This window comes from Myiozetetes cayanensis, unplaced genomic scaffold (genome assembly GCF_022539395.1).
Source record: "Myiozetetes cayanensis isolate MyiCay16 unplaced genomic scaffold, myiCay2020 scf29, whole genome shotgun sequence".
In the NCBI taxonomy this organism is placed as follows: domain Eukaryota; kingdom Metazoa; phylum Chordata; class Aves; order Passeriformes; family Tyrannidae; genus Myiozetetes; species Myiozetetes cayanensis.
In genome coordinates, this window is record NW_026087510.1 from 6,732,095 (window position 1) to 6,755,248 (window position 23,154).

The 23,154-nt window shown below is 52.9% G+C and overlaps 1 protein-coding gene across 4 annotated transcripts in view; it reads left to right on the forward strand.

Annotated features, from left to right (window-relative positions):
* ZBTB16 (zinc finger and BTB domain containing 16) overlaps window positions 1-23,154 on the forward strand; it is a 54,046-nt gene that overhangs the window by 16,286 nt on the left and 14,606 nt on the right. For all 4 annotated transcript variants that reach the window (XM_050322819.1, XM_050322817.1, XM_050322818.1 and 1 more), the window contains 2 exons: window positions 10,058-10,155; window positions 18,351-18,437. In XM_050322819.1, the coding sequence (XP_050178776.1) occupies window positions 10,058-10,155; window positions 18,351-18,437 (185 nt within the window). The remainder of the gene's footprint in view (window positions 1-10,057; window positions 10,156-18,350; window positions 18,438-23,154) is intronic.

The window sequence follows — 23,154 nt, forward strand, 5'->3', positions numbered from 1 at the left end:
GCAGGGCCAGGAGTGGGACTGAGCCGAGGGCAGCGTCAGCTGCTTTTGCCTGCAATAATTTGGTGCCAGGTCACTGTTTCCAGTTTGCTGTAAGAATTTGTTATCATTGTGGCACCAGCATCGCCCTTTGGCGTGGGAAGCAATGACCAGAGCTTTGCTGGCTGTGGCTCAGGTGTCCCCTGGCACCTTGTGCTTTCCTGTGGTTTTGTCCTGGCTGTTTGCTGGTGCAGCGTCCACCGTGTTCCCAATGTGTTTATGTTTTACGTTTGGTGGCAATGATGTGCCGAGCTGGGAATGCACTGGGGCTGTGGTGCTGGGAGTGACACTGGTGGTGCCTCTGCCTGCTCGTGCTCCAGTTCCCACAGATAGTTTGAGTCCCACGGGTGCAAGGGATGTTCAGGGCTCCCCCTGTCTCTGTCTTGCCCTCAGGAAAGGTTTACAGGGAGTCACCAGGGATGTGGGGATACTGGTGTGCAAGGGAGTGGCAGTATCAGCCCTTGGCAGAGGAGGAACTGCTGGTCTCATGGTTACTGGGGAGCTGTTGGGGCACATGGGGGATGTTTCCTTAACAAAAAGCCTGGCTGGCTGCTACTGAGGGGGTTCCAGACCCGACCCTGGGCACCTCATTCGCTGCCATGCTCTGTCCTTTCTGCAGGAAAGTTGAACCAAAAGTTTTCTCATGGAAAAACCGAATTCTGCGATCTCATTTTTGCACATGCTGTGCTTAAATATTAACACCAATTGAGCAAATTGCCTTTTAACTGCCTTTATTTTCTTTCATTAACGGTATAATTTAAAAGCTCCCGAATTTGCATGGAACCTGTTGTGCATGTTGGGGCGGGGGGTGAGGCTGCTCGTAAATGAATTAACCATGAGCAAGCCTCCTTGGGGAGGTCCCACGGTGCCGGGATGGCTCAGCAACGCCCGGGTTTGGGACACCGCGTACTTTTGGCTGGGGCTGGGGGGAGCGGAGCGTGCCGTCAGTGCTGGCGTCCTGCTCAGAGCTTGGCTCGCCCGGAAGGTATTTATTTATTTTTCAGCAAAACATGTTGTAGGCTGAGCAAAACTAATTACTGAGAGCTGAGGCAGCATCTTCCTGTTAGTGCACCAGTGCTGAAAAGGGTGCAGGAGGGAAAAACTGCAGGGGAAAGTTGCCGGTGCTGTGCCCCCGTTGCTGTCCCCCTGTGCGAGGCCCAGCAGCGTCTGCCCATGTTGTTCTGCCATGAGATGACAGGTTACAGTGCGATTCCAGCCAGCACCGCTCGCTCCCTCTGCGCAGATGTTTGTGTGGTTTCGGGAGCAGAGCCAGCTCGGACACGGTGGATGCGATGCAGCCCCACGTGCCACACCGTGCTGTGCTGACAGCTCTGCTGGGGCTTGGGCTGTTTGAGCTCCTTTGACACCTCCCATTTCCATAGTCATTCCCAAAGTATATGTTTTCTAAGGGAGATCTTGCAGTTGGATGGACAGCGGTGGCCTCAGTCCCTGAGCTGCCAGGGCACTCTCCTTGTTGCCACCTCCTCGCCCTGGGCACATTGGGTTTCTCCAAAGCCTAGTGCAGTGTGGATACACTAAATTACTGCCTTGACAAGGTGCATAATGTTCATCTCCCGACTTCCAACTGAAAATAATTAGTTATTTGTCCGCCCCAGGAACTCCTGAGGAGGCAGTGTGAGGCTGGGCAAAGGCAGCGACACTGGCAGAGGGGAGGAGGAGACCAGCCCATGTCTGGGAGAAGCATCCATGGGGAGCGTGGCATCGCCAGCCTGTCCGAGGGAATTTCTGCTGCCAGAGAAGGGCTGTGTAACAGCCCAGCATTACGGTTTCATTAATCAAAGACACTTCCACTGCCCCTGTACAGCAACATCGGTGCTGCGCCTGTCCCTCGCTGACAGCTCCCTAATTCATCTTCCCGGGGAAGGGGGGGGACGTGCTGCTGTTACCGCTTGCGCTGCCAATGCTGCGGCCGTTTCCTGTGCTCCTTCTCAAACTTTTGAAGCCCAACTGGTGTGGGGAGTGCTTTGGGAGCCTATCTGGGAGTCGGTGAGTGCAGGGCAGGCAGTGTGCACAGAGCAGAGGCGAGACCCCTGGCTAGACTCCTGCACGCTTGGGGTTCTCCCATCCCCTGACCCAGGGAGGTGTCTCTGCCCATCCCCAAAATTCAGGCATAAAACCTGGGTGTGCACCCAGTGGTCCCATCCCAGGAGCCCAAACCAGTCCTCCAGGAGGGCACATGACTATTCATAGAGCCAGGCGGCAGCAGATTGGAATCAGGCATTCTTAATTCTAGCTACAAAAACACAATATTTTGGAGTTGCTAATAATAAGAAAGTGTTTTCATCAAAGCTTTATTCGTCTGTGTGCTGACATCTGGAGAGCCGAGATAGATATTTTCCTTAAGACTGTATTTCCAAGCCATGAGCTCTTCCCTGGCTGTTAATTAATCCTTTGTAGTTTAGCGACTGATGAAATCATGACTCTATGAAATTTTAATCCTTGTGCTGTATAGGCACAACCGACATTATCAGAGGACCCCAGGTGTGTGCTTGAAATTAGTTTGTTGAATCTCTTGCATATTTGATTACCTTATAAAACTCCTCTGGATCTGGGCTGCTCGTGGGAGTGGTGGCATTTGCCTGTGGTTTGTGCCCATTCCTGGCTGCAGTTCCCAGGTGGGCTGAGGGGGAACCGGGGCAGAAACCAGGGATGCACCAGGGAGGGGGCATCAGCATCGTCATCATCTCCATAGGGGAGTGAGGGGTGGGAAGCATGTGTCTCCCTGATGGAACAGAGCAGCCGAGCTGCTGATTGATTCCATCTGGCACCGGGGGGTTGTTCCCACTCCCTGAAGGGGAGCTCAGTGCAGGGAAGTGGCTCCTGGGCCCATCCCAGCTCATCCCTGCAGCAGCCACATGGGTACCACTCTGTTTCTGATATGTGTCCAGCCTCAGCCCTGTGGTCAGATCATCGAAGAGAGTGGAAATTAACAGACAATTCTCCCTGCCCTAAAAAACTCTTCCACTCATTTAAGTTGCTCTGTGATCTAGCATCCCAATAGCATATCCATTCTTCCCTGTATCCCTGCTTTTGGTTCCTTTGGGACTTTTGCCGTCTCCTCAGGGCTCTGGGACGTACAGGGGAGCAGAGGGATGATGCTGCCTGGACCATTTGGGATTGTTGTCCCTGGAAACCATCTGATGCGCCGTGCTGAATGCTTTCCGTCTGTCGCAGAATCCCAGACTGGTTTGGGTTGGAAGGGACCTCAAAGCTCATCCAGCTCCAAGCCCCTGCCATGGGGCAGGGACACCTTGCATGATACCGGGCTCTCAGAGCCAGGTGTCCCAACCATCCCGAAGGTCGGGAGGAAGGAGCGGCTGAGGCCGGCGCTTCGCTGGTGCTCCAGTGGCACACGTGCTGCTACAGAAACCAGATGACGAATATATTTTTAAACTTGGAATCCATGAACCGCTTATTATTTCTGAATTAGGAATCAAAACATCTGCATAATCACGCCGCTGCTGCGGCAGATGTACTCGGCACGAAGGTCACTTTGCCTTTTTGTCGAGATCTTGTATTATTTTGAATAAGCAGCTCCCCCCGTGCTCTGCCTGATGCCTCTGACACCCGTGTCGCGCCGCTTCAGCGATGCCCAGCGCAGCCTGGGGCCGAGGCTGCCCAGCCCAGCGAGCGCTCCTCTTCCAGTGCTCAGCATGTCAGTGTCACCAGATGCCCGAAGAATGGGGATGATGATTTTGGACGGCACATTAGCGCCAGTTATTCCAGGCAGAACTGCGTGCATCGCCACGCGTTAACCCCTCGGTGCCTGGGCTCCATCCCCACCGTGACAGTGTGGAATCGTGGTTCTGTTTACATCAGTATCCAGGTGGTGCAGTGGAGATGCAAGGCTGTTCCCTGGGCCAGCAGAAGCTGCTGAGACCCGGTACCATTGCTCAGTAAAGTGTGCAGTGGCTGCATTCCGAATCCCCTTCTGAAAGCTGCGGATCTCTCCAGCTTCAGAGCTGGGGCAGCATCTGTGCCCCTGTCTGTGACGGACAGGAGATACTTCCCCACTGCTGGCTGCATCCCTCAGATGCAGCTGATGGTTTCCCATCCATGCTTGTCCCATCTGGCCTGAGTCCATGGACTCCCTTGCATGGGGGGGCTGGGATACACAAAGGGAGTGCTGGCAGGGATAAAGCTCTGTCCAGGGGAATCCCATTCAATAATGAATATTGAATATGAATCTGAAACCAGGTCCTTGGAATACATTAAAAAAAATCTATATGCTGCCCTATTTTCTGTGGCCAGTTTTTTCCCAGGCCATGATGCTGGAAGTGCTGTTCTGGTGGGATGCTGGGAGTGCCCGATGGGAGATGCTGCCACATGTGCTCAGCCCAGGCCAGTGGCAAACTAGGAGTCACTACTCTTTGGCAGTATTGGTTCATACTTGTTGTGGGTAGGGTCTAAAAAAAGATTGTAACTGTGTGTTTGGTGTTTGTGTCCTGGTTCTGTGTCAGGTGTGGTAGGACAGGAGGATCCTTTTCTTGGCGTTTTTCGAAGGGGAAGGGCTGGCATCGTGCTGGAATGATGTCACACCGCAGGATCTGGTTTGAGCTCATAAATTAACACAGGGTAAATATAAATATTGTACAGGCAGGGAGTTTCAGGGCTTTCTATTGATAGCTGTCTACTCCCCTGGCTGTTTTTTTTTTATCAAAACCTTCAGACATAGTAAAATCTTTATTTCCATTTCTGTTTTCTGTAAGATTTATTTATTTATTTATTTTCAGCAGCAGTGGTGGTTTGAGGGCAGGTGTTTGTCGGTGTTTTCTTTTTTTTCTTCTTAGTTTATTAAAGCGAAAAGATGGAATCAGTTCCCTTCCCCCTTCCCCGTGCCCTTAATAGCTCTCCCTGCTATTTTAATCCTACGGGCTGGGAGCTGAGGGCAGAGCAGTGACTGCAGGAGCCGAGCCACCAGCACCGTGGCCCGCGCGCTCCGGTATCAGTCCCTGAGCATCATAAACAGCCACGGCAGAGGGAGAATCGCCCTACCGGCAGCTCGGGCATGACAGAGGTGTCAGAGGATGGAGAGCGTGAGGTTTGCCACCGCTTGCTGCCCACTGACCTTGGCTTCCCCCTCTGCCCTTGTTCCAAAAGAGACGTGCCACTGCTGCCTCAGTCTTGATAAAATAGATCAGGGATGAATCAATTTCATATCAATTTACCTGGGCGATGGTGACATGAGTGGAAGTGGGGCAGCAGGGAGGGTTTGGGGGATGTTGCTGGGATGCAAAACAGTGCCAGTCCCGCTTGGCCTGGCCAGTGTTTGGTGCATCACGTGTGCCATGGTGGGGCTATGCCGGCTGGTGGCCACCCCTCCGGCGGGCACCGCGGTTACAGCCCAGTATAAATAAAATCAGAAGGCTCCCATAAAACTCTGTTATTGCTGCGGCACAAAGTTAGAACCACTGGAGGTTTGTGCTCCCTGGCACTCGCGCACAGCAATGAATATTTTATAGGAAAGGAAATACTTAGTGTCTGAATCTTTTTATAGCACTGACGCTCCCGCGGTTGGTGAGCTGCCCCTCACACCCACGCCCTTCGCCAGCGCTCGCAGGGCTGGGTCCCCCCAGCATCCCCTGGCCCCACTGCCCTGCAGCATCCAGTGGTCCCACAGCATCCACTGGTCCCACTGCCCTGCATCCCATGGCCCCACATCCCTGGGAGTTGCAGAGGAACGAAGCAGGGAAATGCAGCCGGGTGGATGGGGGAAATCAGTGGGATGGGGATCTCGACCTGGTGCATGGACTTTGGGAGATGCAGCAAAACTGCTGTGTTAGTCCCAAGGACTGATTTCTGTCAGTGCAGGACTCTGAGTGCTGCACTCATGCATGTTTTTGCCTGGCTTTGGACCTGTCAGGACTCTGCTGCTTTCCTTGTGTCACACCCCTCCCAGTTCCCCCACTGTGTTTGATGTCCAAAACACAGATCAGGCAGGGTGTGGGCAGAGATGTGCAAGCCCCCACAGCCCCTTGCCTTGGATCTCCCGTGCCAGGCTGCATTCCAGCCTCACGCTGCTCCAGGCTTTGTCTCAGGACTCACTGCTCTAACAGGTACCAAGAGAACCTCGGCCACGCTGGCGCCGTTCCTCGGCAGCGACGGGTTCTTGCTTCCCCTCGGTAGCCGGCCGCCCTGCCAAGCTGCGCCCTGGCCCGGAGATGACAAAGTGCCCTTTAGTTAATTGCAGAACGGATCGCCTGGAGTTAAAAGTTCTGATTTATACGACTATGGCTCTAACTGCTCAATAACACGGGCCCGTAATCTACTTTCATTTCAAACAGAAGGGTGATTTATGGGGCAGCATGCCGCTTTAGCTCAGAAATGAGGTGTTCAACATATGCTCTGTTGACATAAATTTGGAATTTATCGCTCCTGTCAAAACTGCCTGTTGGACAAAGGTGCGCATTAAGGCAATAAATGGCTCGGAATAGTTTTCTGTCAAATTTCCTAACCATTGTATTCACTCTGTTTGAGGGGGAAAATATACACTTAAAAGTAATCAAACGGCCAAGAGCCATGCATCTTGTTCAGTAGGGAGGGAGGGGAGTGGGTCTCCTCTCGCTTCCAAAAGTGGGTGGCAGGAAGGGGCTGGGCTATGAGAGCTCCTCAAGTAAAAAAAAGCAGAAGGCCGTTTTAGGCAGATTTTTAAGCAGGCAGAGCAGAGATCTGCTTGTGGTGGCAGTGGGACACTTACAGTGCTCTTGAGGTACCAGGGCTGCACCCATACCCACACCCTGGGATGCTCCACTGAGCCCCTGTGTCCCCCTGGAGCGGGCAGTGGCGTTTGCCACCGACCCCGGCCTTTTCACACAAAGCACCCTGTGGGGAAAACTCATAATTTTTACACCGCGTGGTCTCGCTGGAGTCGCCGTCCCTTTGAAGTGCTTTTTGTGGGGCATTTACAGGCCTTTTTAATTACCGTCAGCTTGCGAGGGGCCAGCCTCTTGCCTGGCTTTTGTTTGCCGGTGCTGGGCGGGGAGGGGGTATCACTCGGTTTGTATTCCGCCTGGACAGCCCTTTACCAAAGCTTGCTTGGGAAGGTTGGATCCAGCCCTGGGACTCCATGCCACGGGCATCTTCATTGCCCTGGGCATCCTCAGCTGATGTGCTTGTAGGGACCTTTCAGGAGAAAGAAGCGCAATTTCAGCCTCAAATCAGAATAATAAAGCGTGGTTTATCTTTTGGCACGGAGTTTGGACAGCACTGCCAAGCACGGATGTATTTTAACGCCCTTCAGTCCCCCGCCCCCCCTTTCTGGAGGTACAACTTCAGAAGCGCATATTGATCTTTCCCCTCAGATCTTAACAGCCCGAGCAGCTGTAATACCTTGCTTACATCTGCCAGGTTTTTGTGCCGTTTTGCAACATCTCCTTAATCCGGCGAGCAGAAATAGAACATTTCAATCATATTTCGCTACCGGGAAACAGAGCAGATAAAGCGCTTTAAGACCTTGTTGAAAGGGACTGTGCAAGATGGCGAGCGATAAGATCGTCCTAGAAGCAGGCGCCAAACAGAAAACTTTTGTTACCGCTGAAATTTGTTGATAGAGATATTGCAGCTAAATTACTCATCGAGCACCCCAGCGCCCCCTCAAAACAATGTGGAGGGGACGTGACTCGGGGACGCCGCAGCGCCCTGGGCAGTGGCAGGTGTGGATCTCCAGGGTGCCCTGGCACCAGCAGGGCTGGGGGGCTTTGTGGCTTTGTTTCCCCACTCTGTGTTGGGGAAGGTGGGAGAAGAAGTTGTGTTGGGTTTGCCATAGGCTTTGGTGATGCGGGGAAAGGAAACTTGTCCTTCCACTTCTCTGTTTCTTGAGACTCACTTAAAAAAACCCCAAACCTTCATGTTTTGCTCAAACTAATTAACTAATTGGACTTTAATTCAGTGAAAAGGCATTCTGGCCTCAGAGAGGGCAGCGTGGGCCCTGGGGATGCCATGCTCTTCATAACAAAGTGGCTTTAACGCGATGTTAAGTGAAGGAGCAAGCGCAGCCCGAGCCAGGGAGTGTGACAGGCATGTCTCAAATTAAAAATGCAAAATGAGAAGGTTGTCACTTATTGAGCTGCTCATTGGCAGCAGAGCCCTGTCAGGAGGCTGGTGTTTTATTTATTTTTGCAAGGCGGATAAATCCTTTGGATTGTAAACCTTCTTGGCCTGAATTCGTGCATGACTCCTAATCCTCCGCTATGACACAGTGAATTCAGGACAAGCCTGATTAATAATTACATTATACAGCAAAGTTGAGAGTTGAAACCAACTCCTGCTCCTTTCCTTCCTGCTATACAGCAGTCACTCACTGCTGAACATCACAGGGTCTCCTCCTGCTCCTACTTTTCCTGTGCTGCCATTTAGCATCCTGGGAGGTGGGATGCAGGGCTGGCAGTTAGGGAACAGGCCCCTGTGCCCCATGTGTCAGGGGTAGATTTGGAGCTCGAGACTCTCTGCAGCTGTGAGGGGTGATCGTGCTTGGACTCAGAGCAGCAGGAGCTTCGTGCCAATAAAACTTACACTTCAGGGGAAGTAAAGCTCAGACAAAGCTGAACCTCCCCCCAGCACAGACACATGGTTCTCGCAGCCTGCACAGCCGGTGCTGAGCCCTCCCATGGGAGGGTCCACATCTAGCCCTGGACAGGACCGTTCCTGTTTTGTCTTTGGCAATAAGGCAATAGAAATACGCTTGTCCTGCTGCAGAGTGGTGATAAATGGTGGCTGTGATCAGAGGTCGGCACACAGTGATGGGCTGTTACTCCTCAACACACACAAATACTTCTCTGTTTACAGCATCTGATGTTGAAATTTTGCACGTGCTGCTGTTGTGAGTCCTCCCCAGCCACGGGTCCAAGCGGCTCGCAGTGACCGAGGGCTGGGAGGGAGCAGCCCTTGTGTTTGGGGCCTGGGGACGTTGACCAGCATGGCTGTCAAGTGCAGAGCTGGGTGGCTTTGCAAAGAGTCTGTTTGTCACCAGCTGAGGTGGTGAAATAAAGCACCAAGCCCCCATTCCACATGTTCCAGGCTTTGCATCCCTCCACACGCCCAGAGCAGCAGAGGCTGTTGTGGGGAGCGAGCCTCAGGGTACTCCTGTGCAGCACAGTGGGAGCTGAGCAATGGCTGGCCCCAAAGGGGAGGGAGAATGGGTCTGGAGGGGCTGCCATGGGGTGGCAGTGATGGCTTGGGAGTGAGATTAGATTAAACTGGATTCGTTGGTGTTGTAGACTTGGACAGTTCTCCTTTAATGCTACCTGTTTAAGGTCATTCCATTTGGTGGAGAGCTCCAGCCTTGGCTACCCAAAGATGGAGCATCAATGTCTTCGCAGCAAAGACTGGGTGATAATGCAGGGAGTGGTCACTGCAGCCGAGCCTGGCACCTGCTGCCATGGCCAGTGCCCTGGGCGGAGGGGCCCCACTGGTCCCCAGGATGTGGGGGATGCTCAACCCCACAGCGTGCTGCGGGGTGGGCGACGCGGTCAGAGGTTGTGCAATGCTGCCTGGGCGTAGCTCAGTGCGTACCTGGGGCTGCCAGGAAACAGTGAGTGGCAAATTTCCTGTTTGCGAGCTGGTGGTTGCGTTTGTTGCTTATGATTTGTGTCGCGCTGAATTTGGATGGAAATTGGGATTTGGTTAGAAATGCACACAAACAACCTCTTAAAGTGGTTGGGTTTTTTTTGGCATACATTGCCCTTTTTCAAAAGTGCTCAGGGCATGGGGAAGGAGTTTGCCAACAGAGACTTTGCCTGAACTCCAGATTTCAGATTTATCAGGTTTATCAAAAGACTCAAACAACAGCAACAATGACAAAAATTGACCTGGAGAGGGTTGTCTCCTCAGTGCTGGGAAGTCACACAGGACCTGCCCCGTCCATGCCTTCCCTGCAGGGCTTCTCAAGCCAGAACTGACTTAGGGTGATACGTGGGCTGCGGGAAGCATGGGGCGGTTTCTCGGCGTTGTTTCGGGTCAGTTCCCTCCGGCACAGGACTAACCCCACTCTGTTCTCCCCTAGGAAGCTGCACAGCGGGATGAAGACGTATGGATGCGAGCTGTGCGGGAAGCGGTTCCTGGACAGCTTGCGGCTGCGAATGCACTTACTGGCTCACTCAGGTGGGTTGGGAGGGGGGTGCTGGGTTGCTCTCCACGTCCACTCAGGGGTGCTGCGACCGCTCAGCTCACATGTCTTGTCTGGAGCAGGCATGCGGAGCTGGCTGCACCCTTCCCTGGGCAGCATGTTGCAAACTTGTTCTCCAGTACCCAGTAATTTGATTTATTTAAATATTCTTTTTTGGAGTTTGTTTTCAAGTCCTTAATTGTGGAAATATTTTCCAGGCTAAGCAGCTCAGAATAACAAACTCTACATGCCACGCAGCTGCTCGTGGTCAACCCTGCTCACAGTGTGAGCACCGCCTCCACCTTGGCACCCATGTCCCAGTGCCGTGCTCTTGTGTACAGGTCCCCGCTGCAGGTTTGTTAGCAAAACCGTGGAATTAGGCATTCTCTGCCTAATGAATCTGAGTAGCGGGTTCACAGGCTGCAAGGCCTTTAATCAAATAGATAGGGAAGGGCTTGAGTGCTGCAGTGAAGGGAAGACTTGTGCTCTGCAAGTGGATGGCAGCTCCAGCCTTTCCCTTGGAGGTGCAGCCCCTGGCATAGCTGGGAGTCAGATGAGGAGAACTGGGCATGGCCCCCAGACTCCTGCACTCAAACACAGCTGGGAGTCCTCCCCACTCCAAGGACAGATAGCTGGGGGGTGACAGGTACTGCAACCACAGCTCTACCTGCAGGTAGCATGTCAGGGAAGCTCTATTATATTTTATATGGTTTTGTACACTTTTATCTATTTTCTACCCTTTTTCCCTTTTTTTTCTCCACTACCCCTTGTTCATGTGGTGGGGGCTACTGCCCCCATGCTCCTTCTGGCCAGGTGCTGCTTTCTGCTTTTTGGGGTGTTGAACCTAGCCCTGACCTCATCCCCATCCCACCATTTTTGGGACAACCACTGGCTCCTCAGGGTGCCCACGGACAGTAGCTGGTTGCTGGGAGAGGTCCCCAGGATGCTGCCCCCCCACAGTGCTGGGGTGCAGGATGCTGTTCCCCCCCAGTGCTGGGGTGCAGGATGCTACCCCCCAGTGCTGGGATGCAGGATGCTGTTCCCCCCAGTGCTGGGGTGCAGGATTCTGGTTCCCCACAGCGCTGGTGCACGCGGCTCGTGTTTGTTATGGTCGTGTTGGCTCGCAGCCCGTCCCTGGCAGGCAGCCAGCTTTGTGGGTACAGTATGTACAGTGAACACCGAGCCAAGCTTGTCATTGCGCAGGATTAATTTTTTTTTTTTTTTTTTTTTTTTTTTTGGTGACTCCAGCGAGGGTGGGGGAGAGCTCTGCCTCTCACTCACAAACAGCCGCTGCAAATTCCAGTGCTGTTATTTATTAAAGCAGGAGACCTTTGCACCTCTTCCCTCACCTCCCCCCGCCGCCAGCCCGGGATGCAGCGAGGTTGTGCCGGAGCAGCAGCACAGGGCTTGTTTTCAGCTCCAAAGGCAGCTTGCATCTGCACTAATGGATAATGTGTTTAGTTGGGAGTTTACCCCTTAGGAGATCATTGTGGTGGGATGGCTTGTGTCCCCTGGCACCCACCTCCAGCTGTGGTGTCGAAGGGTTTGAGGGGGTTGACATCTCCAGCTTCCCTATCCAAGAGCTGATGAGTTGTGGTAAAGGTTCCCAATTGAGGAACATTTAGGGACCGACCCTGGGGGGTGTGGTGCTCTGCAGCAGGGTGGGCACACAGAACTGTTATTGCACCAGCCTCGCAGGTGCATGTTGACTCTCAATATAAAGCGTAAATGTAAAGCCTTTAATACCATGTAAAACCTTTCCCTACGTGCTGCCCGTGCTGCTGGCGGCTGAGCTCTCAGACACCTCTAAGGATGATACTGAGAGTTACCCCGCTCCCAGAAAAGCGAATTGCCAGGGAAGGAGAGATGGGAGACCTGCCTCATTGGTGCTGTGGTTGAGGAGCACCATTGGTTTGACTGAGGAGGCTAGTCCCAGCACCACCACTCCCTCAGCCATGGCCTCTCCAGAACTGGTGCTCAGTGGGTGCTCATTCACAGCCTGGGGTGCCGGTTACTCAGCACCTGCTGTCAGCTTGGTGTGTTCCCCAGGACAGGGAGGAAGGTGGGTTTCTGCCTGCCCCCTCTCACTTTGCCTCTCTATCCAGCAGAAATCTCTGCCATGGAGATGGCTGTGCAGCCCTTCTCTACTGTGGGCTGGGAACACTGGGAATAACCAGCAATGCATGCGGATGCTTATGGCAGCATGGGTAGTGTGCAGGCAGCAGCCCTGCAGACCCCTGCCCTGTTGGCCCACGCCCTCCCTTCCCACCCAAATATGCTCCTGCGTCATCAGGAGGAGCAGACAGAAGCCCCAACATCCCAGTGGGTGATGGACATGCTGTCGAAGGAGCAGGGGCTGCTGGGCAAGTGTGGTCCAGCGTGCTGGTAGGGTGGCACCTCAGGCAGGAGGGAAGGGTGAATCCCACCCTCAGCTCTCCCTGCCCGATGTTACGGGAGGGGACTCACCCCAGGTCATCCACCTCCATGAAACATTGCGTGTCTCCCCCAGGTGGGACGTACAGGGTGGAGGCGGGGGTGACGGCGGCTCTGGCCCCCTTGCCCCCGGCCAGTACCCACGGCGGCTCCCCGGGGAGGCCTCCGCCCCCCCGCCCCGGCTGGCCGGCGTCCCGCGCTCGGTCCCGGGTGATGTCAGCGGCCTGCCGGCAGGTCTGGATGTTCTGCCAGCGTTCCCGCGTTTATGATCATCCGCAGATGTGCATCCAAGAACACACTGTACCCACAGCAGAAATTAATGCAGGCTTGACTGCCGGCCAAGCCGCGCACACGGGGGAGAGGAAGAAAGAAAACAAAAACTGTTTAATGCTGTTTATAAATTATACACTGGCTGATGAAAAATACATTTCTCTCGCCCCCTCCCCCCCCCCTTCCCATCCTCTCTGCCTTGAGAGCTTGAGCTGAGACCAGAAGAATATGGTTTGCTTTCTAGCTCCTGTTTTGGCCGGGTTCCTGGACCTGGCTGCTGGGTCAGAGCCAGCTGCCTGCTCCCCCTGCCCTTACCTGATGAAATATGTTTATTTTCACCCACCGCCACCTCTCTCCACTCCCCTCATTTGACTGTCCCTTGTTATTGACATTATTGACATTATTGAAGGTGGGGCGCAGAGAGGGGCTCCAGGACCCCTCGCACTGTGGAGCTCCCCGTGCCCGACACATCCAATGTCCATCCATCTGTCTTGTTCCCTCCTTATGTCTGCAGCCATCACCACTCACCTGCTTTCTGCTGGAGGGGGGAAACTTCCCAAACTTCCCCCAAGGTCGTGGTGCTGCGGACCCCCCTCCCTTGGGCTGAGGGGGTAAATGGGGCAGGAGCGCCCCCACCCCTGCCCACCCCTCCCCGCGCACTCACCAGCCCTTTACACAGCTTTTGTGTTGTTTTTTTTTTTAATACCACTAATGTTTATCATTTGCCCAACAGGCTTGACAGATTTTGTTTCCTGTCGAGCGGTGGCGGTGGCGAAGCCCCCCCGGTTGCCAAGGAGCCGCCTCCCCGCACCGTCACGGGCTGATTTGGTATTCCGTGCGGCGCCCCGCCGCATTTCTGTATGCAAGACAAAGTGTTTTGATGGAGGACGATTGCAGGAGTGTCTGGAGGCTGTTTGGAGTTTTATGGGCTGTGCAGTACGCGCCGTGCTCGCTCGCCGTGCGGGGCTGCCGGGGATGGGGTCTGTCATTTTTTCCCTATGGAGAGAAGGCTGCTGGAGAGAGCAGTGCTGGCAGGGTGGCAGAAAGGGGGGATTATGTAAAAACCTGCCGGTTTTGGCTCCCAAGCTAAAAATTTGCATTTTTATTATTATTTTTAAAATTAAAATACCCCGTGCTCCACCTGTTCCACGTGGTGTGGGAGTCGGTGGCACTGGTTTACCAAGGTTGGGTGATGGTGTTGCCTGTGACTGCTACCTCACCGACCCCCAAGACCCTGTTCTGTCATTCCAGGGGCTTTCCCAAGGCTCACCAGGACAGCCCGTGAGGTGATGCTACAGCATCCTTCCCAGTGGAGCCTCTGTCACTCCAGCTTGCAGTCCCTCCTCACCCTGTAACACTCGTGCTTTTTCTGATATTCAATTATTGCCTTTCGATGGCACTTTGGGAAGCAGGAACTGAAGCTGGCTCTTTGGGCCTGCTCTGCAGCTCCTTCTTTTTTCAGCCCTTCTTGGGTTTCTCTGCTGTATTTTTTTAGTGCAGAGGTTTTCACGACTGTCTCTTCCACTTGGGTGAAACAGGGGGAAAGGGAAATAATAATAATAATAATTATTATTATAATAGTGATAATAATAATAATGGCAATAATAAAAACCCAAAAGCAGCTTGATGTGGGCAAAAGCAGAAAACAAGAGAATGGGGTAGAGAACAGGCTAAATTTAAAATTGTAATTGGCTGACTTCCACAGGCTTGCGGGTGTTTTAATGACTCATAATAACTTCATTTAAAACCAGCTGAGCAGAAAATAGATTGGAGAGGAGCCTCAGGCCATTATGGATTTGGTTTTTTTTTGACAAGCTCTGTTTTCGGCAGCCAGGAAGGCACTCGCAGAGGGCTCGGCTGCTGCGCTCCCCGAGTTGGTGGTCTGCCCGGCAGAGATTGTATAGAAACCAGGGCCGGCTCTTCTTTTTTTTTCCCTGATTAAAAATAGATGCCTTGAGGTATTATTTTAGCATCACTGTGGTTTGATGCTTTTTTTCTTTGCACTTCTGATGTGGTAAACGGAACATAAATAAAATTGTTTTTGAAATTACTGAATTAATTAGGTAGTAAAGCGACGGCAGTGCATAAATTTACTTAGCTTTTTTTTTTTAATCCATATTTCCCCCCATCTTCACCTTCTCACCAATTACAGGCTGTTAATAATATATAATCCCAAATTTTTATTAATCCCCTCTGCTGGGGGAGGAGATGTCACATCGTACCAGCGGGACCATCAAGCTGAAATGGTGGTGGGGAAGGGCTGGATCCCCACCACCACTGATCTCACCAATTTCCCATCTTCTTCCTCCCTTACCCATCCTCCTCCTTCTCATTCAGAGGATGCTGGTGACCTCTCTTTTTGCTTTATTCCTTCTCTTTTCCTGGGCTAGAGTTCAGAGTGCCTCTCCCACAGCCGCTCAGCCTCCAGCCCCACGGAAGTTTCTCTTCCCCAATAAAGTCATTAAGTGATGGGCTCTGGGAGGGACTGTTGGGGTGATGGTGGCTGAAATGAGATGAGCTCTGTTGTCCAACCCACTGAGCTAAGCCTGGTTGGTGGGGAGGGAGCTGCAGCCCTTGCCTCACCCACAGGGATGCTCACCACGATCCGTGGGGCATCCCGCTCCCGAGAGCCACTGTATACCCTGGCAGCACTGCCTGGCCCAGCCAGGATCAGACTGTTCCCTTCCATTTCTTGGAGAGGAACTTAAATAATAGAGTCATGGAATCTTTAAGTTGGAAAAGACCTTCAAGATCAAGTCCAGCCTGAGATCTGCCCCTCCTTGTGGCTTTGCTGGGGGCACCACAGATCTGGGCAGCTCCGAGTGGGCATGGGGCAGCAATGACTGCACAGATTGCATGGGATGGAGCAAGCGGAGGCTCCTCACCCGTTTGCAGCAGGGACCTTTATTAGGTAGGGACCATAAATTTGCTTGCAGGATATAAATGTACGGCAGGGGGGTTGGTGCCAACAGCGAGGCTCGCGCCGAAATGCAGCCGATACTTGGCAGCACGCGGAGTCCTGTCCCGTCCCATCGGGAAGATCATCCGGAGATATCTATACACTGTAGGCGATATGAGGCGCTGGCTAAATATACTCTCCAAACCCGCGCGTGCGTTCGGAGGGGCTGATGGTTTCTGTTTAAAGCGGGGAGGAAGGCGAGAGGGGGAGAAGAGAGCCCTGCCACGAGCTCCGCTTTCCAACGTGTCCTACTCCCTTTCATAACAAACAGCGAACCGTGGTGGGTTTTTTCTGAGCCCTGTTATAATAAGCTCAGATGTTGGATGACATTTTTCCCGGTGACTCACATAGTAAAATTAACCTTGAACTATTTACATATTCAATCGCCGCCCTCCTCCTCCTCCTCCCCCTCCCCGCCGGCGTGTGTACATTACAGGAATTCTGGCTCCGTATCAGTTTTTGTTTTGCTGATGAGAAAAAAAAAAAAAAGAGAGACAGAAAAAAATTCCCCTCGCCTGGAGTACACATCTACTTGAGGGAAAGAACACGCAGTCCTGGCCTTTGGAAATTGGCAGGCGGCGTGCTGTTCCCGCGCTGATAAGAGGTACTGTAAATAAAACTGTACGGCAGCGCCTGCTGTAAATGCCCCGCGTCTGTACTCATTGTTCTGACAGCTCCGGCTTTTTTTGGGTCCGCTGTTTTGGTACACACTGTGCTTCCTTATGTAAGCCAGCGCGCCCAGCTCCTCCCGGCGTTCGCCCTGTTTATTTTCGCCTCGCCAGGAATTTTTCCTCCCCCTCCCGCCCCCCAGCCAGATGCTGGCCGCCTTTGCCTCTCCTGGCTGTGCCTCCCTGGGGCTCTGTGGCCCCTCCGGCCACAGCTTGCGGAGAGCACCGGCATGTCCGTCCTCCCCGCCTCGCCCCACGTGGAAGTGGGGGGTGATAAAGCAAAGCCTGTGTTTAGCAGGGCCCTGGTGCATCTCAGCCCGTGGATGCAGCGAGAACCCCCCTGGGCACAGGACCCCTGGCATCACCGGTGCATGGCCACAGGGAAGGAGTACGTGCCCATGGCCACAGGGAAGGAGCACGTGCCGGCAGTTGCCCTGCCCTGGGAGGACCTGTTGCTGCCATGGCTTGCCATATCCTCACTAATCATGGGTTGCTGTATCCTCATGGATCACACTTTGACGTGGTGGGGCCGGCAGAGCTTCGAGTGGCGATGGAGAGCCATTGCCTTGGCAACTGCCGGCTGCGCATCGCCCGCACCGTGTGCCGAGCGGAGGGCAGCCCACGCCGCTGCCCTATTGATCCGACCCTCTCCTGCCTGGCAGCTTCTCCTCATTCCAGGATCTTCATGGCCATGCTCCTCTCCCTGCCACAGGTGAGGGAAGGGACCACTGTCAGCACCTGCATCTTGGCTATCCCTTAAAGCATCCTGGGCACAGTGGTCCCCTGGCCAGCAGCAGGTGAGGGGGAGTTGCCCACCACCTTCTCATGGTGCCCTAAGGTTTGGGTGTGTTTGCCCCTTTGGAGCAGCCACACGGCCCAGGCACACTCAGGTTGTTTTGAATGCAAACTTGACATCGCAGCGAGGGCGGTGGGGAACAACATATGCACAGTAAACAGGCAGACTGTCATATTGATTAACAGATGAGACCTCTATTATCGATCAGCGCTTGGCGAGAAAATTTATCACTTTTAATTTCGCCACTGCCAAATATTTCTGCCTGCAAGCCAGCCTTTACTGAGACAATTTAAAGGCAAAGGAATTCTCTTTTGAATGCATGTCATGATACCTCTCTCTATTGCTTTCTCTACATACCTTTCCCCAAATCCCACCCTGACAGTGGGACAGAGGGCTCGAGGGGTGGGAAGGGGGTGAGAGACACAGTCTGGACCCCTGAAAATGTGCGGCAAAGAGTTCTGTGGGGTGGTACCCCTGCCTTGAAGGCTGCTCTGTCACATTTAGCTCTTCACAACAGATGAATCAAACCTCGAAACCTAAGAAATAGGGCCTCAGCTTTGTCCCACAGAGATGCTGTTGAATGTTGTGTGTGTTGTTAATCTGGTTTCATCTGAAAGGTCCTTGTGTGCTGTTGGGAATCCTGGGTTTTTCCTCAGTCAGTTGAAGCATTCCAGCCACATCCCTGATCAGGTCCGTCCTTGGGCACTGGAAACAGCAGCCGTGATGGGAAGGGGCAGGAAACCAATTGCAATTGGATCAGTTACAGTGCTAATGAAACGCATTGATGTTTAATGATTTTTTTAAAAGATAAATAAATAAATAAATTTAATTTTTTCCTGGCAAGCAACTCTGTATTTTACTGTGACGTGCAAGGAATGGGAGTGCAGGGCTAAGTGAGGTGCTGCTTTTGGTGTCTGCACAGGGGACACTAAACGTGAAACCCCTCCATGGCACCAGTCCTGTGGTGTTCATGCTGCTGGTGACCTCAGCAAATGTCCCCGTGCAGGTTCAGGTGGGTGTCCATCTGTCTCCTAAATAACCCTCCTCTCCTCTTTCTCTCCCCAGCGGGTGCCAAAGCCCTGGTCTGCGATCAGTGCGGCGCCCAGTTCTCGAAGGAAGATGCCCTGGAGACACACCGGCAGACACACACTGGTACGTGGCACTCCCCTTCCATCCTTCTCTTAGGCACAGGGTTAACGTTTGGGCTGCCTTTGTCACCCTTTGCCCAACAGAGAGCTGGACCCTCTGCAGTTCTGCCTCTGCCTTGCCCGGGCAGCCTCAGTTCCTCTTACAGTAAAGCACAGATTTAGGCACGGGTTGGCACTGCACCACTGCACCATTGCTCGGCATTACTGTGGGAAGCGATGGTGCAGCAAATGTGAGGTCATTTGTTCCCTCTGTGAGCAAACACCATCCCTGTCCAAAGAGCTCCCAGCAGTTGGCTTCTGCCATGTTTCTGCTCTGGTACTTCCCAGCCTTTCAGCAGCACTGCTATGGGGAGCACAAGGAGCTCCTTATGCCTCTTGCAAAGGCCACTGTGCTCAGGAAAGGTTTGCTGTGGGGTTTGGGGAAATTAATGGCCAGGTAGTCCCAGGTGGAGCCTTTCAGCCCACAAAGCCAGGCTGGAGCAGGGCAGAGCACCAGCTCCTCCCACGCTATATCGGGAGCAGTTTAACCGAGAACAGTGTTGTCTTTCAGTGCTGAAAGCCCTGATAAATGCCACTGGCGGTGAGTTTGTGCTCAGGGCTGGCACAGAGAGCCCCTCCAGCTTCACGCTGGGGGTTTGAGGATCGGTGCAAAGTGCTGTGTCACCAGGTGGGAATGGCTCCGGCCGTCATCTGGTCATGGAGCTGTGCTGGCCCAGCACCAGTCCATAAATCCCAAAGTACTTGCCCTCCCTGTCTGGAGCTGTATGGCTGGAGGCCAAGCTTTGCCGTTCCGGGTGTATTTGAAAACCATGTGCTGTAGGGTGAGAACAAGGAGGAGGAGGAGGAGGCTGCGACAGGGCAGTCAGCACAGCAAGGAACTGACTGTGCAGGGCTGAGAGACCCAAGCCCAAGCAGGGGGTTCAAGGTGGCTGAGCAAATAGTGGCTGCTTCCCCCTTTCCTTTTATTTCCTAGACTGGTTGAGCATCCTGGGGCAGCTGGTGGGAGCCTGGCCATGCAGCTCAATGATGCCTGCACCCAAAAACATCCCACAGATGTAGAGCAGCAACGTGGTTTGGCTCACAAACCTGACATAGCTGTGGGGCTTAAACCCCCTTTGGCTGGTGAATTCTGGGGCCTGGACTGTGCCAAAGATCAAAGGGCAACAGGCAACCAGAGCAGGGGGACACGGTGACCCAAGCAGAGCGGGTTTGTCATCACCACCTCTGGCTGTAAACATGTCAGAGCGGGGCTGGGTGGTGAGGGCAGCTGAAATGAATCGCTTCCTCTCCTCTGCTGCCACACAGAGTGCCCTACCCTGGCACAGAAAGCATCCCTCCCCTGCCTCGCTATAATTAACCCCCTTCCCAAATAACGGCATCTCCCAGAACACATTCATTTTGGATGTCCTCCCTTTGCCCTTAGCAGCAGGTTGGTTGCCAAAAGACCTTACAACTTTCCAGGTTAAAAAAAAAAAAATAGACCTTTTTGGTAGGGAATCAGGTAGATTCCTTCTGGGAGTTTCCTTGCAGCGTATGGGGCTGTTTCCCATGTGCACAGTCAGCACCTAGGATCCCCTTTATCCTATTTCCTTTCCCACTGCCCTCCCTGGTGCTTCAAATGACAACAACAACATGGAGCCAGGTTGTTTTTCACATGCTGCATCAAGCACTGCTCATTTCTGTTGCAGAAAACTGATGCCTCACTTCTCAAAGCAAGGCAAAAAACAAGAAGAGACACAAAAAAATGGTTCCTGCTTGTAAGCACGGCACTGGCTGTGCTGTGTGCAGCCCCATCGACACAGGGCCAAGACGCCCTCTCCGGGTGTGCGCTGTCCTTGGCCCCCATCCCATCACAATAGGAAAAGCAGCAACTGTTTTGGCTCATCTTCCAGCAGCACAAGCTCGGTGCCATGCCAGGGGGGAGAGCATGGAAAATTCCTTACCCTTCTCCTAAAATGTAGAGGAAAAAACAGTGTGTTGAGAAGATGGCCTGACTACCCCCAGGCAGCACCTTTGGGAGTCGGGATGCGCACACAGCCAGTGTTCGTGCTAACGGGTTTTGGGCTCGCGCCGATGTTTATAAATATCAGAGGTGACTTGTCTTGAGTTTCCTCCCGTGTGCCAAGGCAGTTAGCGTGTGGCAGCCGGTGTCAGTCCCCAGGACGGCATGGATTTGCTCCTGACCCAATTTCACGTGGGCATGATCAACACCCAATATAGAGCGTATTTGCTTTGGGGTGTAGTTGACTCTGATCTGTAGGGTCAGCGTGCCCCCGGCCGCGCCACCGAGGATGCACAGGACCCTTCACTATCCCCTGCCTGCATGCCCCATAAGCATCCCATTCCCTCATCCCATACCCACATCTCTCATATCCCTCACATCGCCTGCCCAGACACACAAGTAGCAGAAAAGAGTTAATAAAACCAACATATAAGAGAAAATTGAAAAGCTCTATATCTTCTCCCCCTTTTTCTTTCCCCCCTTTTTTTCTCTTTTGCTGGGATGTTGGTAGTGTTTTGATTTAATAGTTGGCCAAACACAAGGGTCTATTTTATTCAGAGTTTACAGGCCTCAGGGCTGTTATTCCTCCAAATTTAATAGCATTGAAATTGCAGGGTTGGCGATAATTTGCCTATCACTTTCTGCTCTCCCATTGATGTTTATTGTCAGCGGGATGGAATCTCAATCCGATTCACTTAGATAACATGTCTGTTAAACATTTAGATAATTGTACCATCATTAACTTGTCACATTATTTTAGAGATTCAAAACAGTCGTGTGGTATAAGCAGAGGTACAAAGGGAGAAAAATCCAGTGGTGAGAGCAAGAACCCAGGAGCAGAGGCAGCAGGATGTCCCCACACTGGGTCCCATGGCAAATGTTGCTTGATGGCCGCACAGGGATTTTTAAAAATTTTTTAAATTATTTGTTTTGCTGTATGTTAGAGCTCTTGGTGCTTTTCTGTGGAAGAGCATCCCAGGAAGTCTGTTACTGGCTTGGGTTTGCCAAGGGATGCATGGGAGCCTGGAGGAGGCAGAGGGGGGACTGCACTGGAACTGCGCTGTCACACAGGCACATGCTGTCCCCATTCTTGGCAAATGTACATTGAGTCCAATTCATTGCATATTTGTCTTATTGCCTCATGTTTATTTCGCTTTTGCTGCCTCAGAATGGTCCCTGCCCAAAACCTGGCAGCAGTGCTGCAGGTATGCAGCATGCTGCTTCTTCCCTTCATTGGGAAATGAAGGGTTATGAGCAAGTGGAACTTTACATGCGAGTTTAGTGATGAGAGCTGTAAATCACATTGAAACACGATTTCTGTTTGCCTCACACTCAGTGTGGTGCCACGAGCTGTTGTCAGGCCAGCACTCTGCTGGGACGCTTGGGATGACTCTGCCAAAGGCTAGGGCTTGTCTTGGTGGTGGCACTGGTTGCCAACAGCCGTCTGCAACGTGCCTGCTCTGATGGTGAGTGGCACAGGTTTGGGAGGTGCCTCTTGTCCTGCTGCATCGTCTCCCGTGGCTTGATCGGAGCCGTGCCCAGCACAAGCAGCCAGCACAAGCAGCCGGCACGCTTCCATACCAACACCGACCTGACATCTTCCTGGCCTGTCTGCGATTTTCTATTACCATTTCACAGGACTCAGGAGAGTTTTCTGAGAGCAACTCGATGAGGCTTCTGGGGGAAATACCTCCAGATCATGCTTTTCTCCATAGCTAGAGATAATGCACTGTAGTATTAAGTATGCTTAGAGGTAATTATCCCTTCTGTGCTCGCCTTGGCTCCGTGTCCCAGGGGAAGGGAGCACCAGTGATGCTGTGCCGTGATGTCCAGTCAGTGCTTTGCAGATTTTCTGTTGGGTGCAAGAGTGGATTTTGGATGCTCAGGTACTGGCCCCAGCTCACACAGGGTTTGGGGGCAGCAGGTCCTGGGGGCGCAGCACAGAGCCCCTTTGTCTGACAGTAATGTCCTGTGACAGTGCTTGAAATCTGAGTCCTGGCACGCATTCCTGCAGCCGGGAATCTCCCTGCCTTCCAGACCACGGCTGCTTCTGCCACCTTGACAGCAAATGGCAGCAGGAATTCCCTGCACTCCAAGGTGGGCACATGGGGAGGTGTGATGAGGCCAGGCGGCATCCAAGCCGGTGGATTCACCAAAACATGCAAGGAGCTGGGAACATGGCACAGCCATGCAGCCACAGCAGCACTGGGGCAGTGGTCCGCCTTTAATTTTGCTGTGCAAATACTATTTAAAGCGTGATGAGAAAAGCCCTCTCGCTAAGCTACAGAGAAATCTTTCTTGTCCTTTAATTCTAGATGAAGGGGATTAGTGTGAACATATTTAACCTCTGACCCGCAGACAAAAGCATTTTCAAATTTAGTTGCCAAGTGGCTCCCCATTTAACCGAACCAGTGCAGTATCACAGCAAGTTTTTTACCTTCCCTCCCTTGAAAGCTTTAACATCCATTGTTGCCCTGTAGCACCACAGGGACTTGGCAACCCTCGTCTACTGGTGTTTAGGATGCTGGTCAGAGCCTCATAAGGGACCCCAGCATGGCACAGTCACTGCTAGAACCCTCAAAGGCTTCACAAAGCCAGCACGTAGCCAGCCCCCAAAAAAGCAAAGTCTTCTGTAAATGGGACTGGTTTCTCCCTGGTTTCTGCATGTCCACCTCAGCACTGGCACGTGCCTGCCTACGATGGCACAGAGGATTTTTGG